The sequence below is a fragment of the Lepidochelys kempii genome, chromosome 2 (genome assembly GCF_965140265.1).
Source record: "Lepidochelys kempii isolate rLepKem1 chromosome 2, rLepKem1.hap2, whole genome shotgun sequence".
NCBI lineage: Eukaryota > Metazoa > Chordata > Testudines > Cheloniidae > Lepidochelys > Lepidochelys kempii.
Window position 1 is genome coordinate 85,278,968 of NC_133257.1, and position 12,446 is coordinate 85,291,413.

The 12,446-nt window shown below is 36.9% G+C and overlaps 1 protein-coding gene across 17 annotated transcripts in view; it reads right to left on the bottom strand.

The window, feature by feature from the left end:
* The window catches only part of LPIN2 (lipin 2), a 127,492-nt gene that overhangs the window by 73,411 nt on the left and 41,635 nt on the right, over positions 1–12,446 (bottom strand). For 14 of the 17 annotated variants that reach the window (XM_073331473.1, XM_073331472.1, XM_073331474.1 and 11 more), the window contains exons 9-17: positions 9,410–9,597; positions 7,848–7,941; positions 7,373–7,442; positions 7,153–7,242; positions 5,745–5,827; positions 4,409–4,553; positions 2,855–3,003; positions 2,225–2,311; positions 478–630 (exon numbers count right to left, since the gene is read on the bottom strand). In XM_073331473.1, the coding sequence (XP_073187574.1) occupies positions 478–630; positions 2,225–2,311; positions 2,855–3,003; positions 4,409–4,553; positions 5,745–5,827; positions 7,153–7,242; positions 7,373–7,442; positions 7,848–7,941; positions 9,410–9,597 (1,059 nt within the window). The remainder of the gene's footprint in view (positions 1–477; positions 631–2,224; positions 2,312–2,854; positions 3,004–4,408; positions 4,554–5,744; positions 5,828–7,152; positions 7,243–7,372; positions 7,443–7,847; positions 7,942–9,409; positions 9,598–12,446) is intronic. The other 3 variants (XM_073331483.1, XM_073331488.1, XM_073331489.1) reach the window with 1 other exon arrangement.

Sequence of the window (12,446 nt, forward strand, 5' to 3'; positions counted from 1 at the left end):
TAGAATTCCCAAGGTTCTAATACCACTCAGTGTGGCAGTGCAGAGATGGGAAATCCAGATTAGCTTGTGGAAGTTCAACTCTGCAGTTCTTGCAGCCATACTTCTCTGGACAGAATTTTACTGATATGTACAGAACCTTATGTTTAGTGGGTCAGTCACAGGATGGGAGGAAGAGGAGTGGACAAACACCTCCTTTACCGGGCTGATATTTTACCTGCTATAACAGCTTTTAATACATGCACATGATCACAAACGTTACATTGCAAATTAAACATTTTGGAATGAGCAAATGGTTTCAGGGGGTCATAATAAAGCCATGGGCCCTCTTCAGTTTGCAGGAGTAAAAATAAAAACAATGGCATAATGATAGTTCATAAAGCAACCATTTCACTCAGTTTCTCAAACCTTTTCTATTTACCTCCTCCCACTCCCTTGCCTCCTTAGTACAAATAAAATTGCCAATACCTATGTGCTTACCTATGAAAGGCCGAGAACAAGCTGCTGGGGGACAATAATAGGGGGCCTCTGGGTAGGATTGTTCCTTTGTCATTCACCCAATGTAAGTACCCTCTTGTCATATCTGCCATTCCAATGGCACGAGCAGAGCAATACAGAAACTTGTAGCCATTCCTAAGGAAGAATATTCTGCTTAATTTATATTCCAGCTAAAAAAATTTTTTGCTAAGATCAGCTCTGTATTATGGTAGTGCCTAGAAGCACCAATCAGGGCAGCAATCTCATTGTACACTCAGGAGAAAGAGGAGGTTGTGCCTACTTTGAAGAGTCCATAATAATTTAAAGACTCAAAAAGCAAGCCTAATAGTGAAGGGGAAAGTAGAGCAGGTACTAAGTATGAAGATCACACTGTTACAGGTTAGATTTATGCACAACCTGGTGGTGCTGTATAATTGGCAAAAAATAATAATTTTGTAAACAAACCTATATCCAACTCTCATTCAACCCCCCACTATTAGTTATAGCAATTATTTAAACGTGCATTTGCAGATAAGGACTCCATTTCTGGATATTAAAAGGTTCTGCTGTTGCTTGTAGGCAAAAATATTTAGTTACAGTATGTCACGTCAGAATTGCTGAACAACAATGAGTTTTCAGTAAATCTCTAAAAAATGCTCCTGCAGACTCTCCAGGCACATCTATTCATATGAAAAAAAGCTTCAGCTGAGCATGTTCACAGTCTTGGTTTTGTGCGTGCAAGTGGATGCAAGTGCATTTTTAGAGGCCTGATGAAATCTGACCCACAATACTAAGATTGCTGCTTCCAATGCATAAGATATTGAAGTTCTGCCCAATTCCCATTGACAGTAATGGGCATGAAAAGGCAACATTTGGCCCTCTGCATTATATCTGAGGTCAGCATGAAGGTTTCAAGGCCTCGAATCTAATCTGTCAAGGCAATGATTCTAAACTTCAGTTTAGAAAAATTGTATTGAAAATAAGTTATTTGAAAATATTCCCAAACAATTACTCATCTAGTATCCCTCAGGCACAATACTAAATGCAGCTAAATACTATTCCCAGGGCTGTCGGTGAATAGTGGTGCCATCAATATGTTTTTGAAAAGTATTTGCCACACAAAGGACCAAATCAGGAAGGAAAAAGATATCTGTTAACTTAAAAAATCTGAACAATTTAAAAGATTACTAGACTCTATGCTTTTTAAAAAATTGAACATTTTTAAGAAGCAGCATTAATTACTGTACACGTAGAGTTCAGTAACTTACATGTATAAAATTATGCAAGATATAAATAGCTGAAAGCACACAGTTTAGGCCCAACACTTACATTTCAAATAACTTTTACAAAATAGTTAAGTGCTTTCATGATTCTTTTAAAGTATAACAGACACTGCAATCTGAAGAACACTGCTACAATTCTGCTTCCCAACCAGCATAACAGTGAAGAATGTCTTTAGAATTTCTGTTATAAAACTACAATTTTTAAAACTAAAATCTGACTCTATTCTTTGGAAATACAATGAAAAAAAACAGATTACCAGGGAAAGTGGTAGTTGATGGGCAAAGCAATAGCACATGTTTTAGAAAGTTCTGTTAATGTAAAATAATTTAGTTTGTAGCAGACAATTTATTTTTCATTATTTAGGTTATGAATAGGTGGTCTAAATCAAACTCAGTTAATCTGATTTATGTTAATTTTGTTAGTCAGTAATCCCAAATACCCAGATATTTCAAAGTAAGATACATACTCATTGATGGAATGGTAGAGTTTTGCAATGCCTTGATGGGTCCAGTCCTTGCCAAGCTGGGGGAGAATTTGCCCTAAGGCATCAGACCTAAAAACAAGAACCATCAGAACTAAGTATACAAGGAGAGATTTTGCATTAAAAATAAAAATAATACATGTCACTGAATTTGTTTTGCAACAAATATATGTGGAAGATTCAAAGAATCTCTGTGCAACAGATTCCAGAGGTTACAGCAAAGCTTTGGTAGCTTGTCTGGATTGAGCCATTAGTGAGCCCACTATGCAACAGTAAGTCACTACACCCAGTCTCAAGCTACCCACTAAACTGGAGGGAAAAAACCCAGGATATTACTGAAAGACAATGGTGCTACATTTATATTATTCTTTTAAAACTCTCATCATAGATTACTGTAAGTAAAAGTACAAATTACAGTCAAACACCACTGAAGAATACTGTAATCAGCAATCTTGCATTGGGATTCTCTCTATGATGTAAACTTAGAGGATAGGCTGGATTCAAGCTCCCTTTGAATCACTCTCTATAAGCTCTTCAAAGGCGGGTGCTATAAACAACAGTGAAACATATCATAACAAATTTAAATAAAAGCAAAAATGATGTAATGGTACTTGCTTTGTTATTGTTCCATCAATATCAGAGATGATGATTTTGTCATTCCAGTTCCAGAGGTATATTGTTCCTGCACAACGGCAAGTACCTTGGTATTGTGTTGTAATACTAAACACAACATCATTTGGACCATCTCTCAGCTTCAATTTTGCCTTCAAAATGAACCAAAACTATTAAAGTGTTTTGCATAGTTAAGAGTTTTAGCAAAAGAGCTATAGGAAATGTCATGGGTGCTCATACACATCTATTTGTGTATTCAGATTAAATACGATTTGTAATTATGTATTTATTGCATCCTCAAATTAAAGCCATTTCACAAAATCCAATGTTAGCTTGGTGCACTATCCAGATACAACAACCCTCCCTCTTGCCTATCAAAAGAAACAATCCTGGTAATTTCTCAACTTTCTCCCTCTGCTAGTAAAGGAACCTATCCTCGATTTTATTTTAGCATTATTCTACATCAGCAATTATCTTCTGGTGAAAAGAATTAAAAAAACAATGTATATCTTCTTCCTGAAAAATCCTTGCTATTCTTTACTACTGAGTTAACTTTCATTGATGCAAATAGACAAGATTCGCAAAGATACCATTTCTAGAGCATCTAATTATATCTAAGTAGATGAAAAGGAACTAATTATGCAAGGCCATCTGTAATATCTATATTTAGAATTCCTGAGCCATCTTTTATTAATACTAATATGTGCCTCTTCCTCATCTAGAGAAAGAATTTTTTCCCCCCTCATGTACACTAGGAAAAATGGGACCAGGATTCAACACTGGTGAAGCTCCACGGATAGAATCTGTAGTGTTTTTTTTTACCACAGCGTCATCTAATTCTGTTCAGAATAAGCCTGGACAGAACAATAATAAAGATACCAGAGGCCTGGCTGCATTCCAGCTTCCACTCCTGCAACTGTGGTGAAGTGACACCCCGGAAAAGTTATGGGTCCCCACTTTTGCCAACGTGGATGCAGCCTTTAGGTGATGTTATCCTTTCCTACTTGTATAGGTCACTTTCAAAAAGGGACAGAAATGGAAATTAAATTCTTGCCTTGATGAGAAAGAATGATCAAATATTTTGGACTATTAGTGCATCTAAAATGAGTTAAAATTTAAGAATCACGTTCAGAATTGGACAGGACTCCTGCACACTGCTTCAAATATGTGCAACTGGACAGTTATAAGAGTCAATGGCATGGGAACTATAAGAGGATGTACAATATAACATGTTATTTAGCAAGGTCTTGATATAGTGGTTTGACTATTTTCTGCAGAAAAAATATGGACTACAATTACCAGGATTATATTTGCTAGATGATTTTTCACCGTAACACAGAACTACAAAGTCTTTTTAAGACTGCAGCATTCCTACATAGTACAAGGAAGCAGAGGTCCTTTAAATCCAGTCGTTCCGTGTCCAAAGTGCTAAATATAGGACCCCATATAAGTGATTCTGGTCCTACTTTATTTTTATTGGAAACTTTAGTGAAAAACTCAATATGAAAAAAACAGAACACTTATCAGAGTTGTAACATGCAAAAATATACCACTTACTATTTGGTCTGAAGACAATCTAAGTGACTTCTTATAAGAGATAGTGTTCCCATGGCTTGGAAGTTCCACTGGGACAGAATCTATTTTTAGGGATTCTTTCAGCTCTTGTGACCCTTCATCACTAGAAGAATCATCTTCTGTCAGCCTAATATGACATCAACCAAAATAAAAGTAAGCTGTAGAAAATGTTTTTGTATTGGCTTAAAACTCATCTCTTCTCATATGTGCCAGACCAATTTTAAATATCAAGATTTTCTGCTTGTATCAAGGATTTCCCATGGCCTTGAGAAAATTAGCTCTTGAGGTGTACAGATTTAATCTAGGATAGAATGTGTATTTTGAAGAAAAAAAAATGCCCACACCATCTTAATCTGGCTAAACCACACTATGATGGGAAACTCCACTACAGATTACTGAGGTTTGTGTGTTACCATGTGTCAAACCAGGGCTAGTGTATGCTAGTAGGGTGGGGAAGACATGTCTTGTAACATCCTGGTATTGGTGAAGCCTTGAAACAATGCTATTTACATTGGAGCTGACTCAGGTTGGGTAGGGACATGAGACCAGTTTGTCACTACTGCTGTGCTCTTGAACTAGGTACACCATAGATGAAGAGGAATATTGGACAAGTGGTGGTACTTTATAATAATTCTTAATGACAGCTCTCTGAGACCAAAGATTGAAGGTGGGCTAATAAATTACACAATTTAGAGGCTAACCTCTAAAGATTACCCTGTATGTTTTTATTTCTCTGCCAATTAATGTGAAATTTCAGGATTTAAAATAACTAGAGTTACATTTAAGTTTCCTGGGGTATTCCTACCACCATGGCACACTTAGATACTTTCTTAAACCTTACTCTCACCCCTTATTAAAATCTTGGAGAGGCAAGGGAACAAAACATTATGGGGACTTATTTTTAACAGCTAGCACTAGACAGAAAGAAGTTTTGTGCTGGTTACTACTAGTCCCCAACTATGTTCTTGGGTGACTCACTCACTACAGTCAATACTATTTTTATTGTTTTGATTCTTGTATGTTCCCCAAAAAGAGGGCACATTGTGCAAATCATCCAATGAAGATTAGGATTTTATAAGAAGAAACCAACAGACACCATACACCTACATATTCTCATATGATTTAAGGAGTTAATATGCATTGCTAGTGCCTAAACTGTTTACTGCCAAACAGTTTCTTATGGAAGTGTTGGCTGAAACTATCTGTTTTTGTTTAGTAGTTCAGAGGAAACGTTTCTTCTCACAGTAAATCCTCATTGAATTCTTCAAAAATCATGACACTATTGAGCCTGCAAACGAATCTTCAGACAGGAACACACCTGCTATTAACTTGTTCTTGTGTAGTTGCTGGCAGGTCATTTGTTCTTTGTGCCTCAGACTTCCCCTCCTTTGCCTCTGGTAGCTAAGATAGCACAAGAATCAAGAACATACCAACATTTTAGGCATCCGCACTGACAAGAACTAATTTAAATTTCAGGCATAACCAAAATAGCTATTATATAAGCAGTAAATTTGCTACTCTATCTGTATGAGATCCTCAAATTTGCTCATTACAGGGACTACTTCATAAGAGATCCTTTCATAGACCATTTCTCCTCAAAATATTTAATTTTGTAGGCAAACAGGAAGGACTCTGCAAACCATATACTAACTAACGTAAATAATGCTCTAATCAGTCACTTTCTGATGCACCATCTATGATCCAAATCTTGCAACCAAGTCACTTATGAGTGTCTTAAAAAAGAAAAAGGATAAAATAAGTACAAGACTTGATCCTAGCAGGCAAATATTCCTATAATAGAAATTGCTATTAAAATTTTTAGCCTTTTCAGTAGCACTTGAGACCATGAATGGGCTTGGGGACAGCCATCTTTAGAAATGGACCTCTCCAAGCTTGGTGTTGTGGCACGTGTGCAGGAGAGCATGATGGAAATTGGCACTCCTACTGACCATTTTGTAGTAATCAAGACTCTCGATCCAACATCTTTTAGAAACATTAAATTCACTAAAAATAAACTCTAATAAGTGTTGAAGTTAAAGAAATGCATGTTCAAAGTACTGGAAGAAAGCTTAAATCAACCTAAAATAGCTAGTCAAAATTAGAGTGCTGTAATTATGTAAGGGGCAGACTGACAGAACACTGCCCATTTTTCTATTTCCCTTTTATAGGAGGTCCCAAAATACACCGCAACTTCTTTGAAAAGTAGTTTTGAAGACAATTGATGGTTTGCAGTGAGGACAATCTGAAATAAGGCTATGTAAAAACGGCCCCACAGTGGGAACTACTGGGTGTGAATTGCAGCATACTGTGCTGTAACTCCTTCATATGGATGTTGGCATGAACTAAAAGGAACCCAGCATCACAAACTACATAATTTAACTTGTGCCAACAGCATCCACACAGTGGAGTTACAGTGTAGCATGCTAGCACGTGCTGCAATTCACACCCCCGTAATCCAAACTGCAGAGCATTTAAACAAGCCCCAAGATCCTTCAATCCAAATTTGTTGTGTTTAGTTGGTAATGTTACTAGTGATATTTTAGTCTCTAAACCTCAAAAGAAGTTTAAATAGTTACATAATATTGATGAATAATTGAACATGCAGTTTTACAGCACTGACTGCCAAAGATCTGATCAGCACATGTTGTCTGATGCATTTAAGAGCAAAATTTCACATCTGATTTTGATTCACATAAACATTAAAAGATAAAATAGGCTTCAATTACTTGTTTAGTCATGCTGTCCCTCTTGCGCCAGAACCACCATCTTCCAGATTTCTTGGGCATCTTGTCTTTAACCCAAGACTCTACTGTAGCCTGAAAATGTTTAGTTTAGTTATATATATATATATATATATATATTACACACACACACACACACAAAAATTATAGTTCTGTATTACCGTACGTACAAGTTGCATTAAAGTATAAGTTTGTGTTAGTTTACCTTAGGCAAACTTTTCTGGAACACCTGCAAGCTGAGAATCATGGGAGCAGCCAATGCCCAGTTATAGTACCTGGTTTAAGGAGATAGTCTTGATGAGAAGCTACAATATGGACTGGATTCAGCAGAAATAACTGATTAGCGTGCAACATGCTCTTTGCTTGGTAATACGGTTTGATTTTTGTTGTAGGCTGCTCATAAAAACATGCAACTAATGTTTGCTTCAAGCCAAATAGTTTTCCTAATGCACACTGTTTACTGTTAGTGACAAATGCTGCTAGATCTTGCTTTAGAAAATGCAAATCTGACTTTAATCTGCAATTCAAAGGCATGTTGCATGAGCAAAAGATCACAAATACAAAATACATATGGAAATACAAGTTAGAACTTGAACTGAAAGATATAGTGCCTTTAAAATGTATTACTAAAAAAGGAAAGCTATATGAAATGTAAGCATTTTATAATAATGGGAAATTACCTGTTGTAAATCCGTATAACTAGATTAGGATTGTCTATGAGTCCTGGATTTTCAGCAAATTCATTGTAAGTAATAATATGTTCCATGAATTTTTCTGCAATACAAGAACATTTTATCAATTCAGTTAAATATTAACTATTTTTGCCTCCTCTTTTTGAGATTGCCTTCAGTAAATCTATTGTCTTGTATACAAACTAATAAATCCTTTTCCTTGAGTTTTCAATTACCTTTGCTGACTTTTTAACATCAGCCAAAAGAGATGCTGAAAATGGTCCACGTCATAGGTGAAAAACGTGAAAGCTACCATGAACAATTCCTCAATTGCAGAAGGGCCTCACCTTCCAGACCCCCACTCCACCAGTCACAGTAACGAGAAGTAAAGTAGTACAGGAGGGAGACTGATTTACTTTTTATTTTTAAAAAATGAAAATTTAAGTGTATCAAATCATGAAATCTACACATTGAACCTACAAGTAACAATTGTTTTGTGAGTGCCAACAAGTACCCATTACTTAGAATAGCTTTTGACAGCAACTATGCAGTCTTACAGAAATTCAGTGTTACTCAGTTATGTTCTCCCTCCGGTGCACTAACCCCCCCTTTCCCCGCTCCACATGAGGATGATTTTTTTTAAAATATAGCTTTTTATAATTCAAGTCTGATTTTTATACCTTATACAAATCACATCACCAAGATATACATTCAAAATGTGTATCAATCTTGGACTTTATAAAAAAAATTAAGCTCCCTTTGTCTGCTGGAGAGGAATATTTATGGCAAAACTTGAATATTGAATAAAACACATGCTAAAACTTAAATATCCCATTATGTTCAGGAAATAAGTGTAATTTAAGGAGAAAAGAGTAAGACGCATGTATGGTTAACTTTCACTTTCTACAGAGTGTGAATAATCGAGCAGGAAAGTCTAGAGACAAAACCAACGTGACATGAAAAGATCAGGATAAGGAAATATTTTGGGAGGGGAAAGGAAGATGAACCTTCACTTCTAAAGCAGGATAGTCCAAGGTGATGACATTTGCCATCCGACACCTCTTGCTGAGCAAGAGATTAAAAAGAAGAAAGTATATCAAGCAATGGGATACAAACACAATTTTAAAGCTTTATACAATGGCAAAGCAAGCAACGCAGAGGGAGCCAGTACCAAACGTGGTCAGACATTTCACACATGGTGGTCAGACGTGTGGTCAGACATTTCACACATGGTGCAGCAGAAGGAGAGAAACAGCTGTCAGGAAGACAGGAGCTTTTCTTGTCTAGTTTTGGACTGATCCGCCCATAATATAAATGCACATCATCTATCCTTTGCAAATGTTTGAGAGTTTTATACTGTATATATGATTCCACAGTAGTCGATTTACCCAAAGCATATAAAATACAAGCATGTTTTCAGCTCTCTCATGCTTCCCCACGTAGATCAAAATTAAAAACTAACAGCTTCATATGTCAGTCTTCTAAAGTAAGAGTATAGCAACCTTAAGTAACTTCATTAGGCTGTACTCAATTCACATTTCTGGCTTAATTTGACTTAGTTACTTACATACCTTTAGAGATCTCTCCATTTTCACTTAGACCTCCACAGACAGAAAGCGTGACATCAGGCAAGTCCATAGCAGAATCAGACATGCACTCTGTGCCACTGTCAGCAGCAGCACTTCCTACTGACTGTGGTGACTGGGAACCAGAGAGGGTATCTGACTCAGTCCATGGTCTGGAACTTGGATCAGAATCACTAGAGGAAAGGAGTTCACATTTTGTGTATGTAATTCTCTTGCATACACATATGTATGTATTTTAAGGTATATGCAACCACAGTATTACATGCAGCACATGATACAAAACGCAATCCCAGCACTAGATATTCTTGTATTTCAAATATATTTTGTTACAAAATTAAAGATTTGTTCTACAACGACCAGATTCTCTTTTCTGAAAAAAGAAAAGGAGGACTTGTGGCACCTTAGAGACTAACAAATTTATTTGAGCATAAGCTTTCATGAGCTACAGCTCACTTCATAAGCTTATACTCAAATAAATTGGTTAGTCTCTAAGGTGCCACAAGTATTCCTTTTATTTTTGCGAATACAGACTAACACGGCTGCTACTCTGACACCTATCTTTTCTGAAAAAGGAAATCTGAATATTTGTGCATCCAGATGTTAACACAAGGTATTTTCTCTCACTAACATTTCCTTTCATCTCATGATTGAAATATTAAAATGGAATGTCATCTGCTCTACCATTACTGATATATTCTTTGGATGGGAATTTATTTTGTAATGATCCAGACCAAACAATCCGGCTCTAAGAAATAGACAGAGATTATTTGTCCAATGGTCTGAAAACTGAATACGTTCATGGACCTAAAGATCAGTAATTAAATAACTTTTTTTAAAAAAAAGAAAAACTCTTGATAATGCTGAAAGACTGAGGACCCCAATTCTCCTCCCATTTACATTGGCATAAATCAGGAATAACTACACTGAAGTCATACTGGAGTTACACTGGTACAAAGCTGGTTTAAATGAGAGCAGAATCTTGGCCTTAGAATGGTCATTTGACTAACTTAAGACAAGCACCCATGTTCATGATAATATTTTGGAATGCACTTAAGCACATGCTTGAGTCAGGGCTTCATTATAGTTGAATTAGAGACCGACATTGACTAAACTATTCCTACTGAAGTTTTCAGGGTTTATTTGTTTTTAATAGTCTGAAAAACTAAAATACACAAAACACACCAGTACACTGTTACACACAGCATATGGCCTAATGTATTTTATAATGTCCAACAGTCTCATTCTCCTCTTCTCCCCCCCCCCCAAAACAAAACAAAAAAAGCAGCAAAACATTGCCTAATTTTGATTTCCAAAAAGGAAACTAACAGTTACTAAAAGTATTTGAATGTTTAGCAACAGTATAATCCTGATTTCCAGAAGGGAAGGAATGAATGTACTCTAAAATCTAAACTAAACAGTAGTTTCTAAACTATATATTTTCCAGGATGCCCATAGTGAATTTCTACAACTCACTGAATTTCTACAACTGGCAGAGCCAGAACTGAAAGGCTTACTTAACATCTGAAAAGTTGTAGGATACAGACTGCAGGGAGTAGTTTTCAGAAGTCAATCCGGGATGGGGTGGGGTAGGGTGGAGGGAGTTTCTTGCCGATTTTAGAACCAAAGTGTGGCTGGATAAGAATGAACTTAAAAGAAAGCTGGACTGTGTACTATTAGCTGACATTGCTTGGTAAATGATTTTTAGATTAAATTACCTGCTTGTCTTGAATCAGCACACTGTCAGTGGTAGGAAATCTATTAGTTTAATCAGTAAATATTACCAATTTGTCTTCTTGCTATCTGGATTCAATTAGTATCCAGTTTAGACAAACAATGCTGATTTTTTTTTTTTTTTTTTTAAAGTGCACCTGCTAACTGACTTGGAGCAATCTCCTTAGCTCAGCCAATTTAGACTCCACTTCTACTCAGACACTGAAATGGATGTGTTTTGGCACTCTAGATATAAATAACTACTTTAAGCTCATGATACTCAAGGTAGTTTCTTGACAAGGGAACGAACGCAAATTTACATTTGTATTTCCAGTGTTAGAATGGTAAGTTTTGATTTTATGAAGGCCTCAGTGCCACTCCAACATTGTAAAAATCAGGAGGAGTTTAGATAATTTGGCTATCCTAGATTATGGTTGATACAGTTTAAGACTGGCAACTGTTTAGCACAGGAAGGGAGGAGGAATCTGTTAAAGAGTTTTGTTCTTTTGGAGCTCCCAACTGCAGTTCATGTGGTTAGCAGGCTTTTTGTAAGTGATACGACAGAAAGTAGAGCCTTGAGGCAAAGACAAGCAAACTAATTCTTGTTTGTTCATAAGATGATTGTTGTGCTGCTATGCTGAGAGTTGTCTTCTTTCACTAACTCCCATTTTAAGCAAATTAAAACCTTGATTATCCAGGTTCACTTATCTATAACCCTATTAACTGAAAAGTGTTCCCTGGAGCCTTGGAAAAGAGCAAGGATCAACGTCATTGGATAAATGGTTCTCTAAAGGCCAACTCAATGGAGCTCATCCTGTTCCCTCACTTCTTCCAAAACCGGCCGCTTCCCCAGATGAAGGAACTCTGCAGTTAGAGGGAGAGGCTTCAGTCCTGCTCCCAAGAACTGCTGCAGTCCTTTTTGCCCCCCCCCCGCCCCATCCTGATCTTCCTCCCACCATTTTCTCTCGGCCAGTTCCCAAACTACAGAGGAGTTCTGAGCTCAGAGGCATCTTACAGGAAAAGAAAAGCTGAGGGAGACTGAGGAGGAGGACAGGATTACAGGCTCACCTATGATGACTAGGCTGTCACCACAGCTTCTAAATTTTGGTCATGCATAGATCCTTTGTAGTTTTCGAGCCAGATGGGAAAGGAGGAGTAGACCAGCAGTCCAAAAATCTGTGCTCAAGTTAGTGTTCAGGTTCAAAGCCTGCTAGCTGGCTCCCGCAGTTATCTGAAGGTTTTGGATGCCCCTGAAACCTTCAAATAATCCATGCTTGGCTGTAGCAAAATACCGTTTTAATAAAAAATTATT